This window comes from Chiloscyllium punctatum, chromosome 24 (genome assembly GCF_047496795.1).
Source record: "Chiloscyllium punctatum isolate Juve2018m chromosome 24, sChiPun1.3, whole genome shotgun sequence".
NCBI lineage: Eukaryota > Metazoa > Chordata > Chondrichthyes > Orectolobiformes > Hemiscylliidae > Chiloscyllium > Chiloscyllium punctatum.
This window is the reverse complement of record NC_092762.1, coordinates 37,655,493-37,676,713: the sequence shown is the minus strand read 5'-3', so window position 1 is coordinate 37,676,713 and position 21,221 is coordinate 37,655,493. Positions and strand designations below refer to the sequence as shown.

General features: G+C 44.4%; 1 protein-coding gene across 1 annotated transcript; it reads left to right on the top strand.

Moving 5' to 3' along the window:
- Nucleotides 1-5,410: 5,410 nt before the first annotated feature.
- Nucleotides 5,411-13,752, top strand: LOC140494386 (zona pellucida sperm-binding protein 4-like). Its single transcript, XM_072593578.1, has 9 exons — nt 5,411-5,750; nt 9,056-9,234; nt 9,311-9,408; nt 9,492-9,625; nt 9,720-9,909; nt 10,978-11,125; nt 11,241-11,313; nt 13,230-13,337; nt 13,429-13,752. Exons 1-9 carry the CDS (start codon nt 5,432-5,434, stop codon nt 13,563-13,565), a joined length of 1,386 nt encoding a protein of 461 aa, XP_072449679.1. The 5' UTR covers nt 5,411-5,431; the 3' UTR covers nt 13,566-13,752.
- The last annotated feature ends 7,469 nt before the right edge of the window (nt 13,753-21,221 follow it).

The following is a 21,221-nucleotide window of genomic DNA, read 5'->3' as shown; positions in this document are numbered from 1 at the left end:
TCTATTCTGCTGAGTTGAGTACAACATTATTCGTTTTTAAAAAGAAAAGCCCTTCCCTCATGGGTACGTTTCTCTCTAAAACAAAATGAACATTTCTTTTTAAAAGGTGTCCATTTAAATAGATTTTTGTGTATTAAGTTTATTAATAACTCAATGTGAGAGCTAGTAATAAAACAAGTAATTAAATTCAACTGGGTGATCTTCCAAAAAACAAATCTGCATTAGTCTCTGAATTGTTCAGAATGGACAGTTGACTGCTATAGGGAATGTTTTGTTTTACATTAATTACATACAGTGTGGAAACAGGCCCTTCAGCCTAACAAGGCCACACTGACCTGCAAACCACCCAGGTCCAGTCCCCTACACCTAACAATTTAACATAGCCAATTCACCTCACCTGCACATTTTTGGACTGTGTTAAGAGACCCACACAGACACTCCGAGAATTGCAAACTCCACACAGTCAGTCGCCTGAGGCAGGAATTGAACACAGGTCTCTCGCACTGTGAGGCAGCAGTACTAACCACTGTGCCACCGGGTTGGTGGGTGAATAGGTGGCTTCATAATCCTATGTTTTTGCAGATTGATTCTGTAGTTGTGACACAATCCAATGTGATGAATCCGTACTCCGTGAAACAGAGTCCTTTGTTCTCCATCATTTTATGGGATTTGTAGCTCTCAGGATCTTTAATTGAAATTCGATAACTAGGGGATAGTTCTTGGCTTGGGGCCATGTGACTGAGTAAGTCAAACCACTGAGGTATCAAAATGAAACTGAACAGACCACTTGATAATTACGTGACACTAGAAATGACACCAGATAAACTCTGCAAAAAAACAAAATGTGGATACTGGAAATTGGAACTAAATTATAAACTCAGCCCATTTAAACCTGCAAAGTCTTCCTTATCTCAGGGCTAGTGTCAACAGTGGGAGACTGGGCGCCTCCTAGCAGAGTGCTTCAGGGAACATCTCCGAGATACCCGCACCAATCAACCAAACCGCCCCGTGGCCCAACATTTCAACTCCCCCTCCCACTCTGCCGAGGACATGGAGGTCCTGGGCCTCTTTCAATGCCGCTCCCTCACCACCAGACGCCTGGAGGAAGATCGCCTCATCTTCTGCCTTGAAACACTTCCACCCCAGGGCATCAATGTGGACTTCAACAGCTTCCTCATTTCCCCTTCCCCCACCTCATCCTAGTTTCAAACTTCCAGTTCAGCACTGTCCCCTTGATTTGTCCGGACTTGTCTGACCTGCCTAGCTCCTTTTCCACCTATCCACTCCACCCTCCCCTCCCTGACCTATCACCTTCATCCCCTCACCCACTCACCCATTGTACTCTATGCTACTCTCTCCCCACCCCCACCCTCCTCTAGCTTATCTCTCCACGCTTCAGGCTCACTGCCTTTATTCCTGATGAAGGGCTTTTGCCCGAAATGTCGATTTTGCTGCTCGGATGCTGCCTGAACTGCTGTGCTCTTCCAGCACCACTGATCCAGAATTTGGTTTCCAGCATCTGCAGTTATTGTTTTTAACTCAACACTGGGAGAGTTGTCTCATAGTCAAGTAACAGCCTGATATACTCTTGGAATCATACCTTACAATGTTCTGGACATTACTGGGTACATCTTGTCTTGCTGGCAGAACAGGCCTAGCAAAGGTTGTAACACAATGGCATAGAGTCAGGAGGAAGCTATCCTGGGATTCCTCTGCATTGACTCCAGGTCCCACAAAGTCTCAGGGCATCAAGTCCTGAGCAAGGAACCTCCTTCTGATTACCATGTACTGTGCCCCACACCGAGGCTGCTGAAATCACATTCTTCTGTCTTCAACACCATTTGGGAAAAATCAGTGATGTTGGCACAGGTATACAATGTACTCTGAGTGAGCAATATCAGGAGGAGGAGGGTGGGGCTGGGGGAAGGTAGCTGAGGATGAGAAAGGTAGATGAAGTTGAGGGAGAAGGTGATAGGTCAGAAAGGAGGGTGGAGTCGGCAGGTGGGAAGGAAGAGGGACAGGATCAGCGTTACTGATCGAGTCCTAAAGGTTATCACTGCTAGACTGGGTCTGTAGCAGGTAGAGAGGGAAAAACTGTGTTTGAGATGAGATTGTCTTCTCATTAGACGCCAGGACTATGCCCTCCAGCACAGAGACCAAGGTGGCTATGTAGGTCACTCCCAGGAAAGAGGGTGGTGGCAGCAAATCTACCTGATGGATCTTACACCAAGATGAGCTATGGTGAGGACTCAGCTTACAGGACCACGCTCTGCAGTTGAGTTGAGCAGAAAAGTGGCACACTGTTGGTGCATCACCAGGTAGCATTCCTCCATCAAAAAAAATAACAGGAAGTCAGAAAAAAGCATTATTTTGTAGCAATTGTAAATAGTATGGTGTCTTGGAAATGAATGTTTTCTTTGTGGTGTGGCTTTAAGTCCAGTGAATGTTAATACTTAAGAACGTTGATGAAAAATTCTAATTCTGCTCCAGAGTGAGACCAAACAACCAATTTGTCAATACAAAAACAGATGGTATCATTATCTAATGTCACTTGCAAAATGAATGTGGGAATGAAAAAGTAGAAAAGGTCATAAGGAGTCCTCGATATGTGTCCAAATGCATTTTAAGTAAGAGGTTCTTGACCATTGGGGGCTCAGTAATGTATACTTTCCAACCAACCATTTGTATGCTGCCTGACATGCTGCGCTTTTCCAGCAGCACATTTTCAACCTACCCTGCGCTCCCTCAATAGCCAGAATGCCCTTCCTCAAATCTGGAGACCAAAACTGCACATAATACTCCAGGTGCAGTCTCACAAGGGCCCTGTACATCTGCAGAAGGATATCTTTGCTCCTATACCCAATTCCTCTTGTTCAGAAGGCCAGCATTCCATCAGCTTTCTTCATTGCCTGCTGTACCTACATGCTTGCTTTCATTGACTGATGTACAAGAACACCTAGATCTCATTGTACTTCCCCTTTACCTAACTTGACTCCATTTAGATAGTAATCTGTCTTCCTGTTCTTGCCACCAAAGAGGATAACCACACACTTATCCACATTAAACTGCATCTGCCATGTATCTGTCCACTCACCTCGCCTGTCCAATCACCTTGTATTCTCATAATATCCTTCTCACATTTCACTGTGCCACCCAGCTTTGTGTCATCAGCTATTTTGCAAACAATACTTTTCGTGCCTTCATCTATATCATTAATATATATTGTAAACAGCTGCGTTCAGCACCGATCCTTGTGGTACCCCACTGCTCACCGCCTGCCTTTCCAAAAGGGACCCAGTTATCGCTACTCTTTGCTTCCTCTCAGCCAGCCAATTTTCAATCCAAGTCAGTATTTTGCCCCCAATACCATGTGCCCGAATTTTATCCTATTAGCCTTACTAATCACCCATGTGGGACTTTATCAAAGGCTTTCTGAAAGTTCAGGTACACTACATCCACTGGCTCTCCTTTGTCCATCTTCATCGTTACATCCTCAAAAAATTCCAGAAGATTAGTCAAGCACGATTTCCCCTTTGTAAATCCATGTTGACTCTGACGTATCCTGTTACTGGGTTCCAAATGAGATGTAATTTCATCTTTTATAATTGGCTACAGCATCTTTTCCACCACTGATATCAGGCTAACAGGTCTATAATTCCCTGTTTTCTCTCTCCCTCCTTTCTTGAAAGGTGGGACAACACTAGCCACCCTCCAATCTGCAGGCACTGATCCTGAATCTATACAACATTGGAAAATGCATCCACAATTTCTCAAGCCACTTCTTTAATTACCTTGGGATGTAGACCATCAGGTCCCAGGGACTTATCAGCCTTCAGACCTAACAGTCTATCCAACACTACTTCCTGCCTAATATAAATTCTCTTCAGTTCATCCATTACCCTAGGTCCTTCAGCCACAATTACATCTGGGAGATTGCTTGTGTCTTCCCCAGTGAAGACAGATCCAAAGTACCTATTCAACTCTTCTGCCATTTCCTGTTCCCCATAATAAATTCACCCGTTTCTGTCTTCAAGGGCCCAGTGCTAACCACTGTGCCACCGTGCTGCCCACAATTTATCCTTACCACAAAATTTCTTCCCTGTCAAGGGCTATTGAGATCAGGTTGTTCAATGGAGGGAGACAGATTTTTAATCTGTAAATGATGGGGAAAGGAAGGAAAGTGGGGTTGAGGATATAGATTAGCCATTACAGACTGACTAGTCTACTTGTACCCTTAGGTCTTTTGTTCTTCATGTGTAAGACATGAAACGTTTGAGAAACATATGGATTAGTGTTACAGACTCACCAGTAACACCACAGTGTACAAAGAAAAATCAGGGATAAACTCCCACATGAAAATTCAAAGCTGACGTGTGAACCTGAAAAGCAGAGTCTTGACGAGAATAAAGCATCATGTTTCCAGTGTGAAGTACCATCATTCCAGAGGATAAAGCAATCTGTGGAAACAGTGAGCATAGAAAATTTGCACTGTCCAGGAAAAAAAAACTTGCTGATATATCCTTCCCAAGGAGGGGTTGATAGATTCGTAAAACCATAATGGATAGAAGCAAAATCAGGCCATTTAGCCCATCGATCTGCTTCACCATTCGATTGGAGCTAATATATACTCCATTCTTTTGCCTTCTCTCTGTAACCCTTTATCAAGGACCAGAGAGCGGTCCATCTTTCCTAGAACTTGAGTCAGTGATTCCGTCCATTTGTCCCTGAGACTGAGTGAGTGCTCCCTCACTCAGTCAAAAGCAGCCTTATTGTCGAGGGCCGTCCCTCTCCCATTCCCTCTGGAATTCAGCTCTTTTATCCATGTTTGAACCAAGGCTGTCATGAGGTCAGGAGCTGAGTGACCCTGGTGGGAGAGTAGCATGGGGAAACGTTAGCTCAATACCAAAGGACAAATTCTGAAGAGGGACCCTCCCAATGGACCTGTTTCCCCCATCTTTAATTTGCCTTTCACTGTCCACAGGTGAAGTTCAAATTGATAGACCTGGTGTTGAAAACCTGAATTAAATTATGCATTATCTGAAATATCAAGTTTAAAGAGTAGTAGGAACGGTTTGCCTAAACGAATGAGCAAATCAAATCACACAACCCACATAGTGTGGGAACAGGCCCAACAAGTTCACTACCCTAACTAATGCACCTAACCTAGACATCCCTGAACATATGGGCAATTTCACATGTCGCATTTACCTAACCTGCACATCTTTGGACAGTGGGAGAAAGCCCACCCAGAGATGGGAGAATATGTAAATCCCACACAGCCGAGGCTGGAATCGAACCCCAGTACCTTGGGCTGTGAGGCTATAGGACTAACCACCGAGTGACGGTGCCTCATGAAATGTTTAATAAACCGTATGTTCCCAGGCCACTCACAGATTGCAATAACCGGGACAGAAAGAATCGATTTATTGGGATGGGGAACCCCCCCGTGGGGCAGGGAGCTGCTGCACTGCGATTGGTTTCCTCACCAATTAGCGGCTATAAAGCGGGTTGGTGCTCAGGGGCGGGCACAGATTCAGGCAGCGCGATGGGACATTGGTTGGTTTGGTGTCTGTACCTTTGGGCCGCTCGGCCCTTCCTGGTCTCTGCTGTGTGTCCTCCGGAGCCGGGCTGGAGGCTGCCGTGTGGCCTGGCCACTATCAACAGCACTGAGTGCATCAAGCAGGGCTGCTGCTTTCAGTCCCCGAGTCTCAGTGGGCAATCCTGTTTCTACAACCTGAGAGACAGCCCAGGTAAGGAGCCCAGCCTCCTCCCGGAGAGGAGCCCACCCCGAATGGCCGAGTGTGGGGTTCGGGAGTTGAGGGGGACACTTCAACCTAATACTGAAGAAATAATCCGGGTTCTACTATTTTTGTTCTTCGATGTGGAGTTGTCTTGTTTGCCTTCTGCCCCTGCTCTCTACTGGGGGGGGGGGGGGGGGGGAAGAGTGCAGGGAAGAGTGGAAATACTGTTGGGGGCTAGCTTCTTATTCAAGTTAATCTTTCTTTACATCTGTTTTACTCTTGCATTCTGTTCCCTATATATTTATCATGGTTTGACTGGATAGTGTGCTGTCATATCTTACATGTGACAACAGTTTTTAAATTTAGGACTTGAACCTGTGATCTCTTGAGGGAACTTCAAGGGAGAAACTAACTAGTTGATGAAGAAATAATTGAAGATTTTGTTACTGTCCTGTTATACAATAGAGAATAGTGGGTATATAAACACCTCACTACAAATATCCCCTCAGCCTGTTCTGAGGAATTGACTTCAGCTCTGAAGACTGGACCTGTTTTTCTTGCTCTGCTTAAGGGTGTGGTTTTTTTGCCCCTAAAAACCATGGTTCTGAGCTAATTTATGGAGATTTCCAGGTTGATAAGATTAATGGTTCAAAGTAATTGTGGACTGTCTTTTTTTCTCCATTTACAGGAGTATATTCTAGTCATTGTAAATTTTGTTTTTGGCTTGACAAGGTGTGCGAAGGTGGTAATCTCCTCTGAATGTCATCTGGTTCCTCTCTAGAATGAAAGATCAAATTAGCTTTGATGTTAACATGTAGTAATACCTCACTACCTTGAGTGAATAACAAATGTTGCTTTATTCCCAGTAAGTCTTGCATGAAAGTAACTTTGTGAGCATGTTTTATGTGGCCAGCCAGTGATATCCATGTCCCATGAATGAATAACTGACTCCCTTTGGTGAGGTTTTTAAACAAATACTAAATCTGAAATCAGAAATAGACTGATGGAAAAACCTGCTGCTTGAGGAGCAATACTTGATTCCAGATCAATCAAGGAACCCTGAACTATGAAGATGCTCTCATGACTTGGCCTATTCCTGCTGAAGGGCTTTTGCCTGAAACACTTTTCCTGCTCCTCCGATGCTGTCTGACCTGCTATGCTTTTCCAGCACCACTCTAATCTAGACTCTGGTTTCCAGCATCTGCAATTGTTTTACCTAGTTGAATCTTATCTCTATCAACTTGAGGATTGGTGCTGGGTCCACTAGTTTGCTTTGCTTAATATAAATGATTTTGGCTTTAACTGAGGTATAGTTAATAAGCTTGCAGATAAAACTAAAGCTAGAAGTGTAGTGGACAACAAAGCAAGCTTACTTCTGATTTATAGTGGCCCATCTGATCAAGATCCTGATGGACTGGGGAGTGGCAGATGGAGTTGCATTCAGATAAAGGAGGGGCTGCATTTCTGTGACTATACAGGACATTGGTTAGGCCACTGTTGGAATATTGTGTGCGATTCTGGTCTCCATCCTATTGGAAGTTTCTGACACTGAGTGTTCAGAAAATACTTATCCTGTTGCCAGGATTGGAGGGTTTGAGCTATAGGTGGAGGCTGTTTTCCCTGGAGCATCAGTGGCTGAGGGGTGACCTTTTTAGAAGTCTCTAAAATAGGAGGGGCATGGATAAGAGACGAAGTCTCTCCTGTGGGGTTGGGGGAGTCCAGAACCAGAAGGCATAGATTTAGTGAGGTGGGGAAGGATGAGACCTACAGGGCAACATCTTTACACAAGGTGTTAAATGTATGGAATGAGCTGCCAGAGGAAGTGGTACAGTTGCAACCTTTTAAAGGAATCTGTATAGCTACATGAATAGGAAGGGTCTGGAGGGATATGGGCTGGGTGCTGGCAGGTGGGACTAACTGGTATGGGATATCTTGTCAGAATGTTCAAATTGGAGTGAAGGGTCTGTTTGTGCTGTATGTATGACTCCACATGGTGTGCTGTGCCCAGTTGTCTACAATATTTCATTTTAGATGGAGTCATACAGCATGGCAACAGACCCTTCAGCCCAAATTGTCCAACCTGACATTGCAATCTGGCCTGTATCCCTCTAAACCCTTTCATCATACTGCCATTCAGATGGTGTTAAATGTTGTGGAGGTGGGTACAGCTATTACTTCTCCTCTAGCTTGCACAATGCCCTCTGCATGAAAAAGCTACCTCCAGTCCCTTTTGAAGCCTTTCCCCTCAGCTTAGACCTAGGCCCTCTTGTTCTAGACATCAACCCAGGTACAAAGACCTTGACTAATCACCTTATTGATGCCCCTCTGAGATTATAAATGTAAAGTCTCCCTCTTTTTGAAGTAATACCCTTCAGAATCTCTTTGGAGTCGTTTGAAGACTAACAAATCCTTTCTACAGAAGTGACTAGAATTGTATGCATGTTCCAATCCTATACAGTCAAACATGGCATCCTAACTCCATACACAATGTTGTCTGAAGGCAAGCCTACCAAATGCCACCCTGTCTACCTGTGATGCATTTCAAGGAACTGTGTACCTGCACCCTAGGTCTGTTTGACAATACTCTACTGCCTTACTGTGCAAGGCAAACAAGGGCAGGACTTGCAAAAATGCAGCATCAGCTTGTTAAATTAAACAGCACTTGTCTATCCTTGGTCAATGAGATCCAGGTTCTGTTGTATTGAGGGGAATCTTCACTGTCCATGGCACTCTTCTGGTGTCAAACCCAGGTCTCCTGTATGCATGTCTGGATTAATTATATCAATGACAAAAAGCAGTGGGCCCTGCACTGATCACCACCTTGTCTGAAAAACATACCCTCTGTATCTACTTTCATACCAATTTGGTATACAATTGGCTAGCTGCACTGATCCCATGTAATCTAGCCTTGCTAACCAGTCTATCATGCAGCCTCGAGCTGATTCTTTGCTGAGGCTGCACAGACAACATTTGTCATTCTTTAATCTTTGCCACCTCTTCAAAAAAAGCTTAGTCAACATGACTGAAATTCTCACTATCCACAATAGTCATTCTTTCCAGAGATCTACATTTAATCACGTAGAATCCCCTTAACATATTGCTGTCCTGTTTGGCTCCATTCAGATTCCCTTTCTCTGACCCTGATTTCCCTTCAGTCTAGTTCCTAACTAGTTTGGTTTCACCAGCACGGCGACTGTAGAGCCCCTGTACACTGACCTTTCTGCAGTCCAATAAGGATTTTTTATTCAGTGAGTGAGACTACCAGCTTGAATTAGAACAGATTTATTGTCCTGACCTGTTGTATTCCACTGCAGTGTGCACAGCAGATGGCCAGTTCATTGTAGCAATCACCAGGAACCTGACCCGTCCTGCCCTCAACCTGTCATCTCTGTACGTGAAAGATGGACATGAAGCTGAGTGCAGGCCTAAGCTCGTCACAGCAGAACTTGTAGCCTTCCACTTCCCAATTACCTCTTGTGGCTCGATCCAGCGGGTGAGTATTGGAGGCTCCAGCATTCTGTCCCTTCTGAACGGGCCAGCTCCTTATTAAATAGTGTCTTCCCTTGTAGAAGGAGAATGGGAGCTTTGTGTATGAAACAGATGTCTTGGGGAAGAGGATGATTCAGAGGGGGCCACTGGGCTCAATAACCCGGGACAGCACCTTCAGGTGAGTGGGCAGTGGGATTTGTTGGTCTGGAAAGGGAAGTGTTACTGACTACAACTCCACTGCCTATTTCTGTCTCTCGACAGGCTGCACCTCCAGTGCAAGTACAAGGGGGAGCATGAGGCAGGCTTACAAATCAATGTCTCGGTTTACACCCTCCCTCCACCACTAGCTGCTTCTGAAGATGGGATCCTGAGGCTGGAGCTGCGAATAGCAACAGGTAGTGCTGCCCTGGTAATAGGAGCACTGGGAATTGTATCCCTTCAGGGGAGTGACTGTGTTTTGGTTTGTTCTCCTTTTATTTTGTCTGTTAGATGGCAGCTACAGCTGGTGGTACAGGGACAGTGACTACCCCATTCAGAGAATCCTTCAGGAGTCTGTGTTTGTTGAGGTTCGTGTGAAGGATCGCACTGACCCAATGATAGTCCTGAGACTGCGGGACTGCTGGGCAACTCCTGTGCCAGCCCCTGACCATGAGGTGCAGTGGAGTCTCCTGGTGGATGGGTAAGTAAATGGATAGGGTAATGGCTTTAGTTGATCAGACACAAGCATCATGCTACTCCCTGTCAGGGTTACTGGGTAAATGTTTCTATGTCCTCAGTCAAAGCCATTACACTAAAGCAATTGATCCAGTGAGTCATGAACTAATCTCCAACTATCAGCCTGCTTAATAGTGGCTGAATTGCAGTAGATCAGGGGCAGTTCAGTGGTTAGCACTGCTGTGTCTCAGCACCAGCATCCCAGGTTTGATTCCAGCCTCGGGTGACTGTCTGCATGGAGTTTGCACGATCTCCCCATGTCTCTGGGTTTTCTCTCAAATCCAAAGATGCGAAGGTCCGGTGAATTGGCCATGCTAAATTGCCCGTAGTATTAGGGGCATTAGTCAGCAGGAAATGGGTCTGTGTGGATTGGTTGGGCTTAAGGACCTGTTTCCACACTGTAGGGGATCTAATCAGCAACAGCAAAACTTTGCACTGAGTTGGGTCACGTTGTTAAAAACTAGTAATTGCTAATGTTCTCCTAGAATGAACATAGTGGAAGAACAGCTCAACTTGCTGTCTAGTCCAATAAAGTCCAACAATGGACACTGGAGAAACTGTCTGTAGCCTGAGATCCTTTGCAGTTCCTTGTAGTTTGTAATTGGACTCTGTCCTAGTAATGATCCTGACCCCACCCTGAATAGGTGTAACTTGGATGCAGACCACCATCCAAGTACGAAGGACACCACCATTGCCACTTAAAGGCTCTTGGAGCTGGTTAAGCCTGTGCATGAGTGCTCTGGAAAGACGAGTCAAATGTACTTTGGGGTCACTTGGAGCACTCCCTTCACATCTTATCACCTGACTTGTGCATCAGGGCATAAGTTGTCACAATTCTTAGTTCAGAATTTCCATTTAAAACTTCTTGATATCCCACATTCTTCACCCAGGAAGAACCAACTGGATTAGAACAAGGGAAAACTCTGCCTTTCAAAAGCTTCACTCTAGTCTTGGTTACTGCTGACTAATATTACCAAGATGGTATTGCAGTGGATCCCTCACTCCTGTCAGTGACTGAACCTTCCTGTTTCAGGTGTCCCTATGAAGGTGATGACTATCTGACCCTCCTACACCCAGTCGGTCTCTCTTCTGGCCTGCAGTTCCCAACCCATCACAAGCGGTTTGAAGTGAAGACGTTTGTTTTCTTGGATGGAGTGTCTGAGCAGCCCCTCTCTGGACAGGTAACCAAATGGAAAGAATGAGGCCGAGCTCATGAAATCCTCTTGCTGTCTCTGTACTACAACCTGGGCTATTGATCTATGGGAAGCTCCCATAACATCTCTCCTTCCTTTCTAGGTTTACTTGCACTGCAGTGCTGAGGTTTGCTCATCCTCTGCTCAGGACGACTGTACAACCATATGTGGTCCAAGTGAGTTCCTTGTTTTTTATTTGAGGACAAATGGTGTTTGGCCTTTGAGAATGTGGTGAGCTATGGTTCAAGATGACCTGTAGATGTCATATGACCTGAAGATGCCCCCATAAAGCTTATGAAAATTCCCAGTGCAGGGGTGTAATATGGGAAAAGGGCCTCTTTCTAAAACAAAAGCATGAATTGGTCATCTAAGCTAGCACAGTGGATGTTGGGATTCAGTTCATTAAATCCCTTGACTCCTCCATTTTCAGGTGACTGTGCAATAGCTAAATTTGAGTTGGGGAAATGGTGGCAGGTAATGTCACTGGCCTAGCAATTCAGAACTCCAGGCTAATGTTCTAATCTCAACAGTGATGAAACTGGATGTCAAGGAGGAGCTAGAATAAAAAGCTCCCTAATGGTGACCATCTAACTGCTGTCAACTTTTTTCAAAAAAGCTCTTGAGAAGGATGTCTCTCCTTGCGTGACCTGATGTTTGTTTGACTCTAGACCACTGGGATTAGTGATAAATTCAGGCCCAGCCTCAGATGCCCACATCCTCTGAACTGTCCATTTTTACAAAAGGATGTCATGTCAAGTGGGTAAGAATTAGTCAAGCACTGCAGAATGAGCTATCCTCCTTTAGCAGGAGTAGAAGTGACTTTTGTCAAGGAATAACAGCAGTGAGAGGATCTGTGTCTTATGGACCATGGTTGGTTTGCAGGTAGAGCAACTATTTGAATGAATGTACAGGAGCTTTCCCAACAGTTCTTCAAACCACACCTAAACAAACAATCTAGTCTAGGTGATCCTCTTTCTAGACACTATAGAAACAGGTCAAACTTCCTATTGACTCCTCGGAGTCAATGAGTGACCAAAAATAGTTGCGTCTCTCCTGAAAAGTTAGAATGAGATGATCATAGTGACTCCAAGGCTGGGTGGGGTCTGAAAAGGAGGCCGCTGAAGGATTCTTTCAGACAAGAGCTAGGTTCAGTTTAACAATGAGTTCTGAAGGTGAAGATTTCCTCCACGTTCAGTTCTGGGCATGATGGACTCCAGCAGCTCACATCACTGTTTTTCCCACCTAGGGATGGGTAATAAATGCTGACCAGTCAGCAATATCCATGTACTAGAAGTGACTCCACTCTGTTCAATCCAAACAGGCACCATGTTGCCAAATGGTAGAATAGGTTGAGGGGCTGCTGAATGCTTCAGAGGGACTGAACAGGAGGACAATGTTCAGCTTAGAATTTTGAGTAACTTGCTTGTTAAGGAGTTTCTAATAAGAGGCCTGATCCTGCTATATGTAAAAAGAAATGTAATCCATCTGAGCACTGACTTGTCCCCTTCAATACCCATAAGTAAACAGGCCTGCATTTAATGGTTGCAAAAATAGGAATGCATGCTACTGATCTGAGGAATCCCATTGGAGATGTAACTGTCTGGCAAGAACTCGTTCCTTCCCAAAGGGGAACATGAGCTTGAACAAGCTCCCAGCATGGAATTATGAATAAAAGCTAGCTTTGCGTATTAATGTTTACTAAATTAAACCTCCAGTTAGAACAAATTGGTGCTGAACACAAACCAGTACTTAATATTCCCTAACACCAATGTTGATTTAACAATGGTTATGTACACTTCAAGTCTGCCACTTTGTCATAATTACTAAAAGGTTTTCTCGATATCAATGGTTGAATTTCTTGTTTGGAGTCCTGTGCAGTCTGACTGAAATCAGCAACTTAAACCCTGCCAGTATCTGTTTTTTCACTAAATTCCAACTTTGAAGGGGGTAGGCAAGCATTTGCTAATTGCTACCTGTTGCAGAGCTGGATGATGTAGATGTTTCTCCACAGCCACGTTTCTGATCTTGGAGCAAGCTCTCATACTAACTCCCCTAGCTTGGGTCAGAACAGTCTAATCTTTGTCTCCAACAGGGCAGCGCAGGAGTACCCATGACCATGAGGGGACAGTAGTGAGTGCACCTGGCCCGATCCTCCTGGGAGGGAGCAGTTACATTGCAAAGAATCCACTTGAAGCAAATGGTGAGTGAAGCCTCTGCAATATGTCACCTGTGACCTCCAGCAAAAGAAACCATCCTCTGATCTCATTTTGTTTCTTCTCCTCTCTCCATAGATGTTGCTGGGACCCCTTGGGTTCTTCATGGAGCAGCTATTGGCTTCCTGATGGTGTCTCTATCCCTGCTGGTAGTGATGGTTGCAATGTACATGAGACCAAGAGCTGCTGCTGTTTTGCCATGTGATGAATTGTAAACCCTGAACAGAAATAAATCTGATGGGGAAATGTGTTAGGAGTCCTTTATGAACTGTCAAAGCAATCAGCAAATCCTGTTGGTGAGGGATGGGCTGAAACTATATCTGTTAGATATAGCAACATTCGATTCCAGTTTTAATTCTAAACATTAAACACCTTCCGTCAGCTTGGATTAGTTATTTGAATGGAGTTTTCCAAACTTACTTGCATCCAGCTTGATGATTTTCAGCTTGTATTTGAATGTGTTGCATTGTCAGGCCTACTCTGCCACTTGATATCATTTCTTGCTTGTCCTGAACCCTTCAGCCACTCCTCAGAATCTATCCACAATAACAGTTCCATTTCAGTTTAATCTTAAATTGCTAAATTACCCAAATGTGCTTCCTTTTACCCCCCCACCTCCAACACCTTAACCTACCCTTAACTTTCTGATTCACTTTCACACCAATCTTCTCTTCCCCTTCTTTTTTTTTCCCCCACCCACCTCAGTGTATACGGCCATCATGATTGTTATGTAGGAGTCTCATTTGAGATTGATCTTGCCCCCTTCCAAGCCTAGTGTATATGTGGAGGTGTTGGACAAGGTAAGTCATATGACACCAAATGTCTAGTCCAACAAGTTTACTTTAATCACTAAGCTTTTGAAGCACTGATTCTTCCAGCAGGAAGTCCAACTTCTGACCATGTCTCATGTAGCCTGAAAAGCCTTTTTAGCACTTTCCTATTAGCATAGACTAGCTTTGGGCTCACTCCTTAAGGACTCCCTACCTAGGCTACTCTTTATCCATTCTGCTCTGCAGCCTTTGTGTAAAATGAAGTCACTTGGGCTTCATTGCTCCTTGTAAAGTGCTCGCTATTGCTTTCTGCTCCACCTTACCAACAGAATACTGGTGGAAGTGGTCCATGCACCACTCAGTAACTCACCTCTATCTCACATGCATATCCTGGGTTTTACGTCTTCCTTCATCTCCTTACACAGGTCACTTCCACCCTGAATTTTCAGTAATCCAAAAAAAACCACTATTTACACTGCACCACTCCTCAGCCAGCATTTATTTGCTTTATTCTAATATTCCTACCCTCACTAGCTTGTAGCACCAGGAGTAATCCAATATTACGACCCTCCAGGACCTCCTGCTGGACCCTCCTCCCTTTGAGAATATTCTGCACCCTCCATGGCACCAGGGAGGCAACACAACATTCTGACATCTCTCTACCTGGCTGCAGAAACCTCTCTGCACCTCTGACTCGAGTTCCCTGTAATAATCAATCGCTTGGAACCTGTTATACCCCTCATTACATTAGAGCCGATCTTGATACCAGAAACTTGGCTGTTCATGTGACATTCCAGAGTCCAACACCCCCTTTTATATTGTTTCACAAAATGGACTTGAGGTTGGGATCACCAGCCTCCTACACTACCTGTCTCCCCTTACTACCTTTCCTGGTGTAACCCAGCTACCTGACTGATCTGTGGCTTTTCTCCCTTCTTATAACTGTCATCCATCAATCCCTAGCTTGTGTAAATTCCTCATGCCCTTAACTGCAAATCCATGGGATCTGAGCCTTTGCAACCCAAGGCACATCCTGCAGACATAATCAGTAATGTGGAAACTCTCTCCCTAATCTCCCATCTTACAGGAAGAGCACATCCCTGTACTTTGCTCACAAGCTAGACTGAAATAGCACCATATTACTCTTTTTTTTTTTTAGAAAAAAATCACTGTTTTTCAAGTTAACTTAGTACTTCTAGTTTTGACTTTTAAAACTTAATCAATAGACAGATCTCAACATATAATCAAAACCCCACTGTCTACTACTGTAGACCTGCAGCAAGGTTACACTTCAACTAGGAATTTCTGTTCCTCCAAGGTCAGCAGTTAATTTCACTGTTTATTTTTCCTAGATGTGCTCAGTTGTCCAGAGATATTGAACTCCAACTGCAAAGGCAGTAACTATGGAGATTCACTGCTGTCAGTTACTGTCTCTGACCATGTGGCCATGATCTTTTTGTCTGAATTCCTCTCGTGTAAACCCCTGCTGTGTTTCTCTTTTTCATTAAAGTTCCAAAACAATGCAACAGTAATTCCTCGTAGAATCTGAGGAACTCTCCCAACACCGTTTGGATGTAGAACTGGCTCAAAGGTAGAAGACCAAGGAGGGTGGTGGAGGGTTGTTTTTAGACTGGAGGCCTGTGCCCAGTAGAGTGCCACAAGGATCAATGCTGAATCCTCCACTTTTAGTCATTGACGTAAATGATTTGGATGTAAGCATAAGACTTGGTTAGTAAGCTCGCTGGTGACACAAAAAGTGGAAGTTAGTGTTCAGCCACAGGCCAGTGGGGTTGGTTCATGTGAGTGGCTGTCCTGACCTGCCAGCCTGTAGCTGAACACTTTAATTCCCCCTTCCACTCTGCCAAGGACATGCAGGCCCAGGGCCACCTCCACTGCCAAAGGCTGGGGGAAGAATGCCTATCTTCCATCTTGGGATCCTCTGATTCCATGTGGATTTCACCAGTTTTCTCATTCCCTTAACACCGCCCTCTTGACCTATCCCACCTGTCTGCTCCACCCTCCTCTCCAACCTATCTCCTTCTCCCCTAACTTCATCTACCTATCACATCCTTAGTTACCTCTGCACCCCTCCCCCCCGATGCCACCCTCCTCCCATTTATCTCCCAGCCTGCTTGGGCCACTCCCTCATTCCTGATGAAGAGTTTGTGCTTGAAACGTTGACTCTCCTGCTCCTCTGATGTGCTTTTCCAGTACTACACTCTTCAACTCTGATCTCCAGCATCACCAGTCCGCCCTTTCTTCCTGAGAATTATCAATGTCCATCAGCGAGTGGCTTTGCGGCAGCAGTGAAGAAGGTTACCTTGGATTACAACAGGATCTTGACCAGATCAGCCAATGGGCTGTGAAGTGGCAGATGGAGTCTAATTCAGATAAATGCAAGGTGCTGCATTTGGGAAAGCAAATCTTAGCAGGACTTATACACTTAATGGTAAGGTCCTAGGGAGTGTTGCTGAACAAAGAGACCTTGGAGTGCAGGTTCATAGCTCCTTGAAAGTGGAGTCACAGGTAGATAGGACAGTGAAGAAGGCATTTGGTATGCTTTCCTTTATTGGTCAGAGTATTGAGTATTCAAGTTGGGAGGTCATGTTGCAGCTGTTCAGGACATTGGTTAGGCCACTTTTGGAATATTGTGTGCAATTCTGGTCTCCTTCCTAGCAGAAAGATGTTGTGAAACTTGAAAGGGTTCAGAAAAGATTTACAAGGATGTTGTCAGGGTTGGAGGAGTTGAGCTGCTGGGCTGTTTTCCCTGGAGCATTAGAGGCTGAGGGGTGACCTTAATAGTGGTTTACGAAATTGAGGGATAAATAGACAAAGTCTTTTCCCTGGGGTGGGGGAGTCCAGAACTAGAGGGCATGGTTTAGGATGAGAGGGGAAAGACGCACGCACACGCCAAAGGGAGGGGTGGAGACTGGTACAACTTCAGCATTTAAAAGGCATTTGGATGGGTATATGAATAGCAAGGGTTTGGAGGGATATGGGCCGGGTGCTGGCAAGTGGGACTTGATTGGGATATCTGGTTGGCATGGATGCGTTGGACCGAAGGGTCTGTTTCCATGCTGTACATCTCGATGTCCTAGAATACCTCAAAAAAAGCAGCTCTTCAAGCCACAATTTTTTTCCTACCTTCCATATCGAGTTAGCAATATCTCGTTGTGAACCATAATTGTATCAAATTATACATGTCAGATTGGTAAGTAGCTTATCCCTTTGACTGTAACAGGCATTGGTTGAAAAAGGTACCACCACAATCAGCATTTGCTTGTACATCTTAAGTCATATTTGCCATGAGATGGTTCTGCTTTTGGACAATATTTAATAAATCCTGACTGTGCTATAAGAGGCAAACCAATTTAAGATTTAATTAGGCTTGCAGAATGATTCACTTACATAACAGGCCTTGCTCAATACAGGCAAAGGAGAAATTCTGATCATTCCACTTTGAACCTTTGCCAAATAAGAAGCTGCCTGTTATGATCAGACCCACCGGTGAAGTTCCCAACTAATGACATTGTCAGCCAGGCTGTTCCAAAATTATTAACCCTCTACATGAAGAGGGGAAAAACTGTCTTCCTTTATCTACTCATCTATTCTGCTGAGTTGAGTACAACATTATTTGTTTTTAAAAAGAAAAGCCCTTCCCTCATGGGTACGTTTCTCTCTAAAACAAAATGAACATTTCTTTTAAAAGGTGTCCATTTAAATAGATTTTTGTGAATTAAGTTTATTAATAACTCAATGTGAGAGCTAGTAATAAAACAAGTAATTAAATTCAAGGAGGTGATCTTCAAAAAAAAAATCTGCATTAGTCTCTGAATTGTTCAGAATGGACAGTTGATTGCTGTAGGGAATGTTTTGTTTTACATTAGATTACTTACAGTGTGGAAACAGGCCCTTCGGCCTAACAAGTCCACACTGACCTGCAAACCACCCAGGTCCATTCCCCTACACCTAACAATTTAACATAGCCAGTTCAACTCACCTGCACATTTTTGGACTGTGGTAAGAGACCCACACAGACACTGGGAGAATGTGCAAACTCCATACAGTCAGTCGCCTGAGGTAGGAATTGAACACAGGTCTCTAGCACTGTGAGGCAGCGGTACTAACCACTGTGCCACCGGGTTGGTGGGTGAATAGGTGGCTTCATAATCCTATGTTTTTGCAGATTGATTCTGTAGTTGTGACACAATCCAATGTGATGAATCAGTACTCAGTTAAACAGAGTCCTTTGTTCTCCATCATTTTATGGGATTTGTAGCTCACAGGATCTTTAATTGAAATTTGATAACTAGGGGATAGTTCTTGGGGCCATGTGACTGAGTAAGTCATTCGGTTGTTTCAAACCACTGAGGTATCAAAATGAAACTGAACAGACCACTTACTAATAATGTGACACTAGAAATGACACCAGATAAACTCTGCAAAAAAACTAAATGTGGATACTGGAAATTGGAACTAAATTATAAACTCAACCCATTTAAACCTGCAAAGTCTTCCTTATCTCAGGGCTAGTGTCAACAGTGGGAGAGTTGTCTCATAGTCAAGTAACAGCCTGATATACTCTTGGAATCATACCTTACAATGTTCTGGACATTACTGGGTACATCTTGTCTTGCTGGCAGAACAGGCCTAGCAAAGGTTGTAACACAATGGCATCGAGTCAGGAGGAAGCTATCCTGGGACTCCTCTGCATTGACTCCAGGTCCCGCAAAGTCTCAGGGCATCAAGTCAAACATGAACAAGGAACCTCCTACTGATTACCATGTACTGTGCCCCACACCTAGGCTGCTGAAATCACATTCTTCTGTCTTCGACACCATTTGGGAAAAATCAGTGATGTTGGCACATTTACTTTCTAAATGGTGAGAAAATTAATAAAGCCAAAGCACAAAGGGATCTGGGAGTGCTAGTCGAGGATTCTCTAAAGGGAAACATGCAGGTTGAGTCCATGATTAAGAAAGCGAATGCAATGTTGTCTCTTATCTCAAGAGGGTTGGAATATAAAAGCAGAGATGTACTACTAAGACTGTTTAAAGCTCTGGTTAGGCCCCATTTGGAGTACTGTGTCCAGTTTTGGTCCCCACACCTCAGGAAGGACATACTGGCACTGGAACGTGTCCAGCGGAGATTCACACAGATGATCCCTGGAATGACAGGTCTAGCATATGAGGAACGGCTGAGGATACTGGGATTGTATTTGTTGGAGTTTAGAAGATTAAGGGGAGACTTAATAGAGACGTACAAAATAATAAATGGCTTGGAAAAGGTGGATGCTAGGAAATTGTTTCCGTTAGACGAGGAGACTAGGACCCGTGGACACAGCCTTAGAATTAGAGGGGGTCATTTCAGAACAGAAATGCGGAGACATTTCTTCAGCCAGAGAGTGGTGGGCCTGTGGAATTCATTGCCACGGAGTGCAGTGGAAGCCGGGACGCTAAATGTCTTCAAGGCCGAGATTGATAGATTCTTGTTGTCTAGAGGAATTAAGGGCTACGGGGAGAACGCTGGTAAGTGGAGCGGAAATACGCATCAGCCATGATTGAATGGCGGAGTGGACTCGATGGGCCGAATGGCCTTACTTCCACTCCTATGTCTTATGGTCTTATGGAAAAACTGTGTTTGAGATGAGATTGTCTTCTCATTAGATGCCAGGACTATGCCCTCCAGCACAGAGACCAAGGTGGCTATGTCGGTCACTCCCAGGAAAGGGGGTGGTGGCAGCAAATCTACCTGATGGATCTTACACCAAAATGAGCTGTGGTGAGGGCTCAGCTTACAATAACCTGCTGCTTCAGGACCACGCTCTGCAGTTGAGTTGAGCAGAAAAGTGGCACACTGTTGGTGCATCCCCAGGTACCATTCCTGCATCAAAACAAATAACAGGAAGTGGGGAAACAGCATTATCTTATAGCAATTGTAAATAGTATGGTGTCTTGGAAATGAATGTTTTCTTTGTGGTGTGGCTTTAAGTCCAGTGGATGTTAATAATTGAGAATGTTGATGAAAAATTCTAATTCTGCTCCAGAGTGAGACCAAACAACCAATTAGTCAATACAAAAACAGAAGGTATCATTATCTAATGTCACTTGCAAAATGAATGTGGGAATGAAAAAGTAGAAAAGGTCATAAGGAGTCCTCGATATGTGTCCAAATGCGTTTTAAGTAAGAGGGTCTTGACCATTGGGGGCTCAGGAATGCATACTTTCCAATCAACCATTTGGATGCTGCCTGACCTGCTGCGCTTTTCCAGCAACACATTTTCAACCTACCCTGCACTCCCTCAATAGCCAGAATGCCCTTTCTCAAATCTGGAGACCAAAACTGCACATAATACTCCAGGTGCAGTCTCACAAGGGCCCTGTACATCTGCAGAAGGATATCTTTGCTCCTATACCCAATTCCTCTTGTTCTGAAGGTCAGCATTCCATTAGCTTTCTTCATTGCCTGCTGTACCTGCATGCTTGCTTTCATTGACTGATGTACAAGAACACTTAGATCTCATTGTCCTTCCCCTTTACCTGACTTGACTCCATTTAGATAGTAATCTGTCTTCCTGTTCTTGCCACCAAAGAGGATAACCACACATTTATCCACGTTAAACTGCATCTGCCATGTATCTGTCCACTCACCTAGCCTGTCCAATCCTCATAACATCCTTCTCACATTTCACCGTGCCACCCAGCTTTGTGTCATCAGCTATTTTGCAAACAATACTTTTCGTGCCTTCATCTATATCATTAATATATATTGTAAACAGCTGCGGTCAGCACCGATCCTTGTGGTACCCCACTGCTCACCGCCTGCCATTCCAAAAGGGACCCAGTTATCGCTACTCTTTGCTTCCTGTCAGCCAGCCAATTTTCAATCCAAGTCAGTATTTTGCCCCCAATACCATGTGCCCTAATTTTATCCTATTAGCCTTACTAATCACCCATGTGGGACTTTATCAAAGGCTTTCTGAAAGTTCAGGTACACTATATCCACTGGCTCTCCTTTGTCCATCTTCATCGTTACATCCTCAAAAAATTCCAGAAGATTAGTCAAGCACGATTTCCCCTTCGTAAATCCATGTTGACTCTG

Coding starts and splice junctions, on each gene's coding strand:
- LOC140494386 (XM_072593578.1), top strand. CDS start 5,432: ATGGGGAACCCCCCCGTGGGGCAGGGAGCTGCTGCACTGCGATTGGTT. Junction 11,314..13,229: donor TACAACCATATGTGGTCCAA/GTGAGTTCCTTG, acceptor TGTCTCCAACAG/GGCAGCGCAGGAGTACCCAT. Junction 13,338..13,428: donor GAATCCACTTGAAGCAAATG/GTGAGTGAAGCC, acceptor CTCTCTCCATAG/ATGTTGCTGGGACCCCTTGG.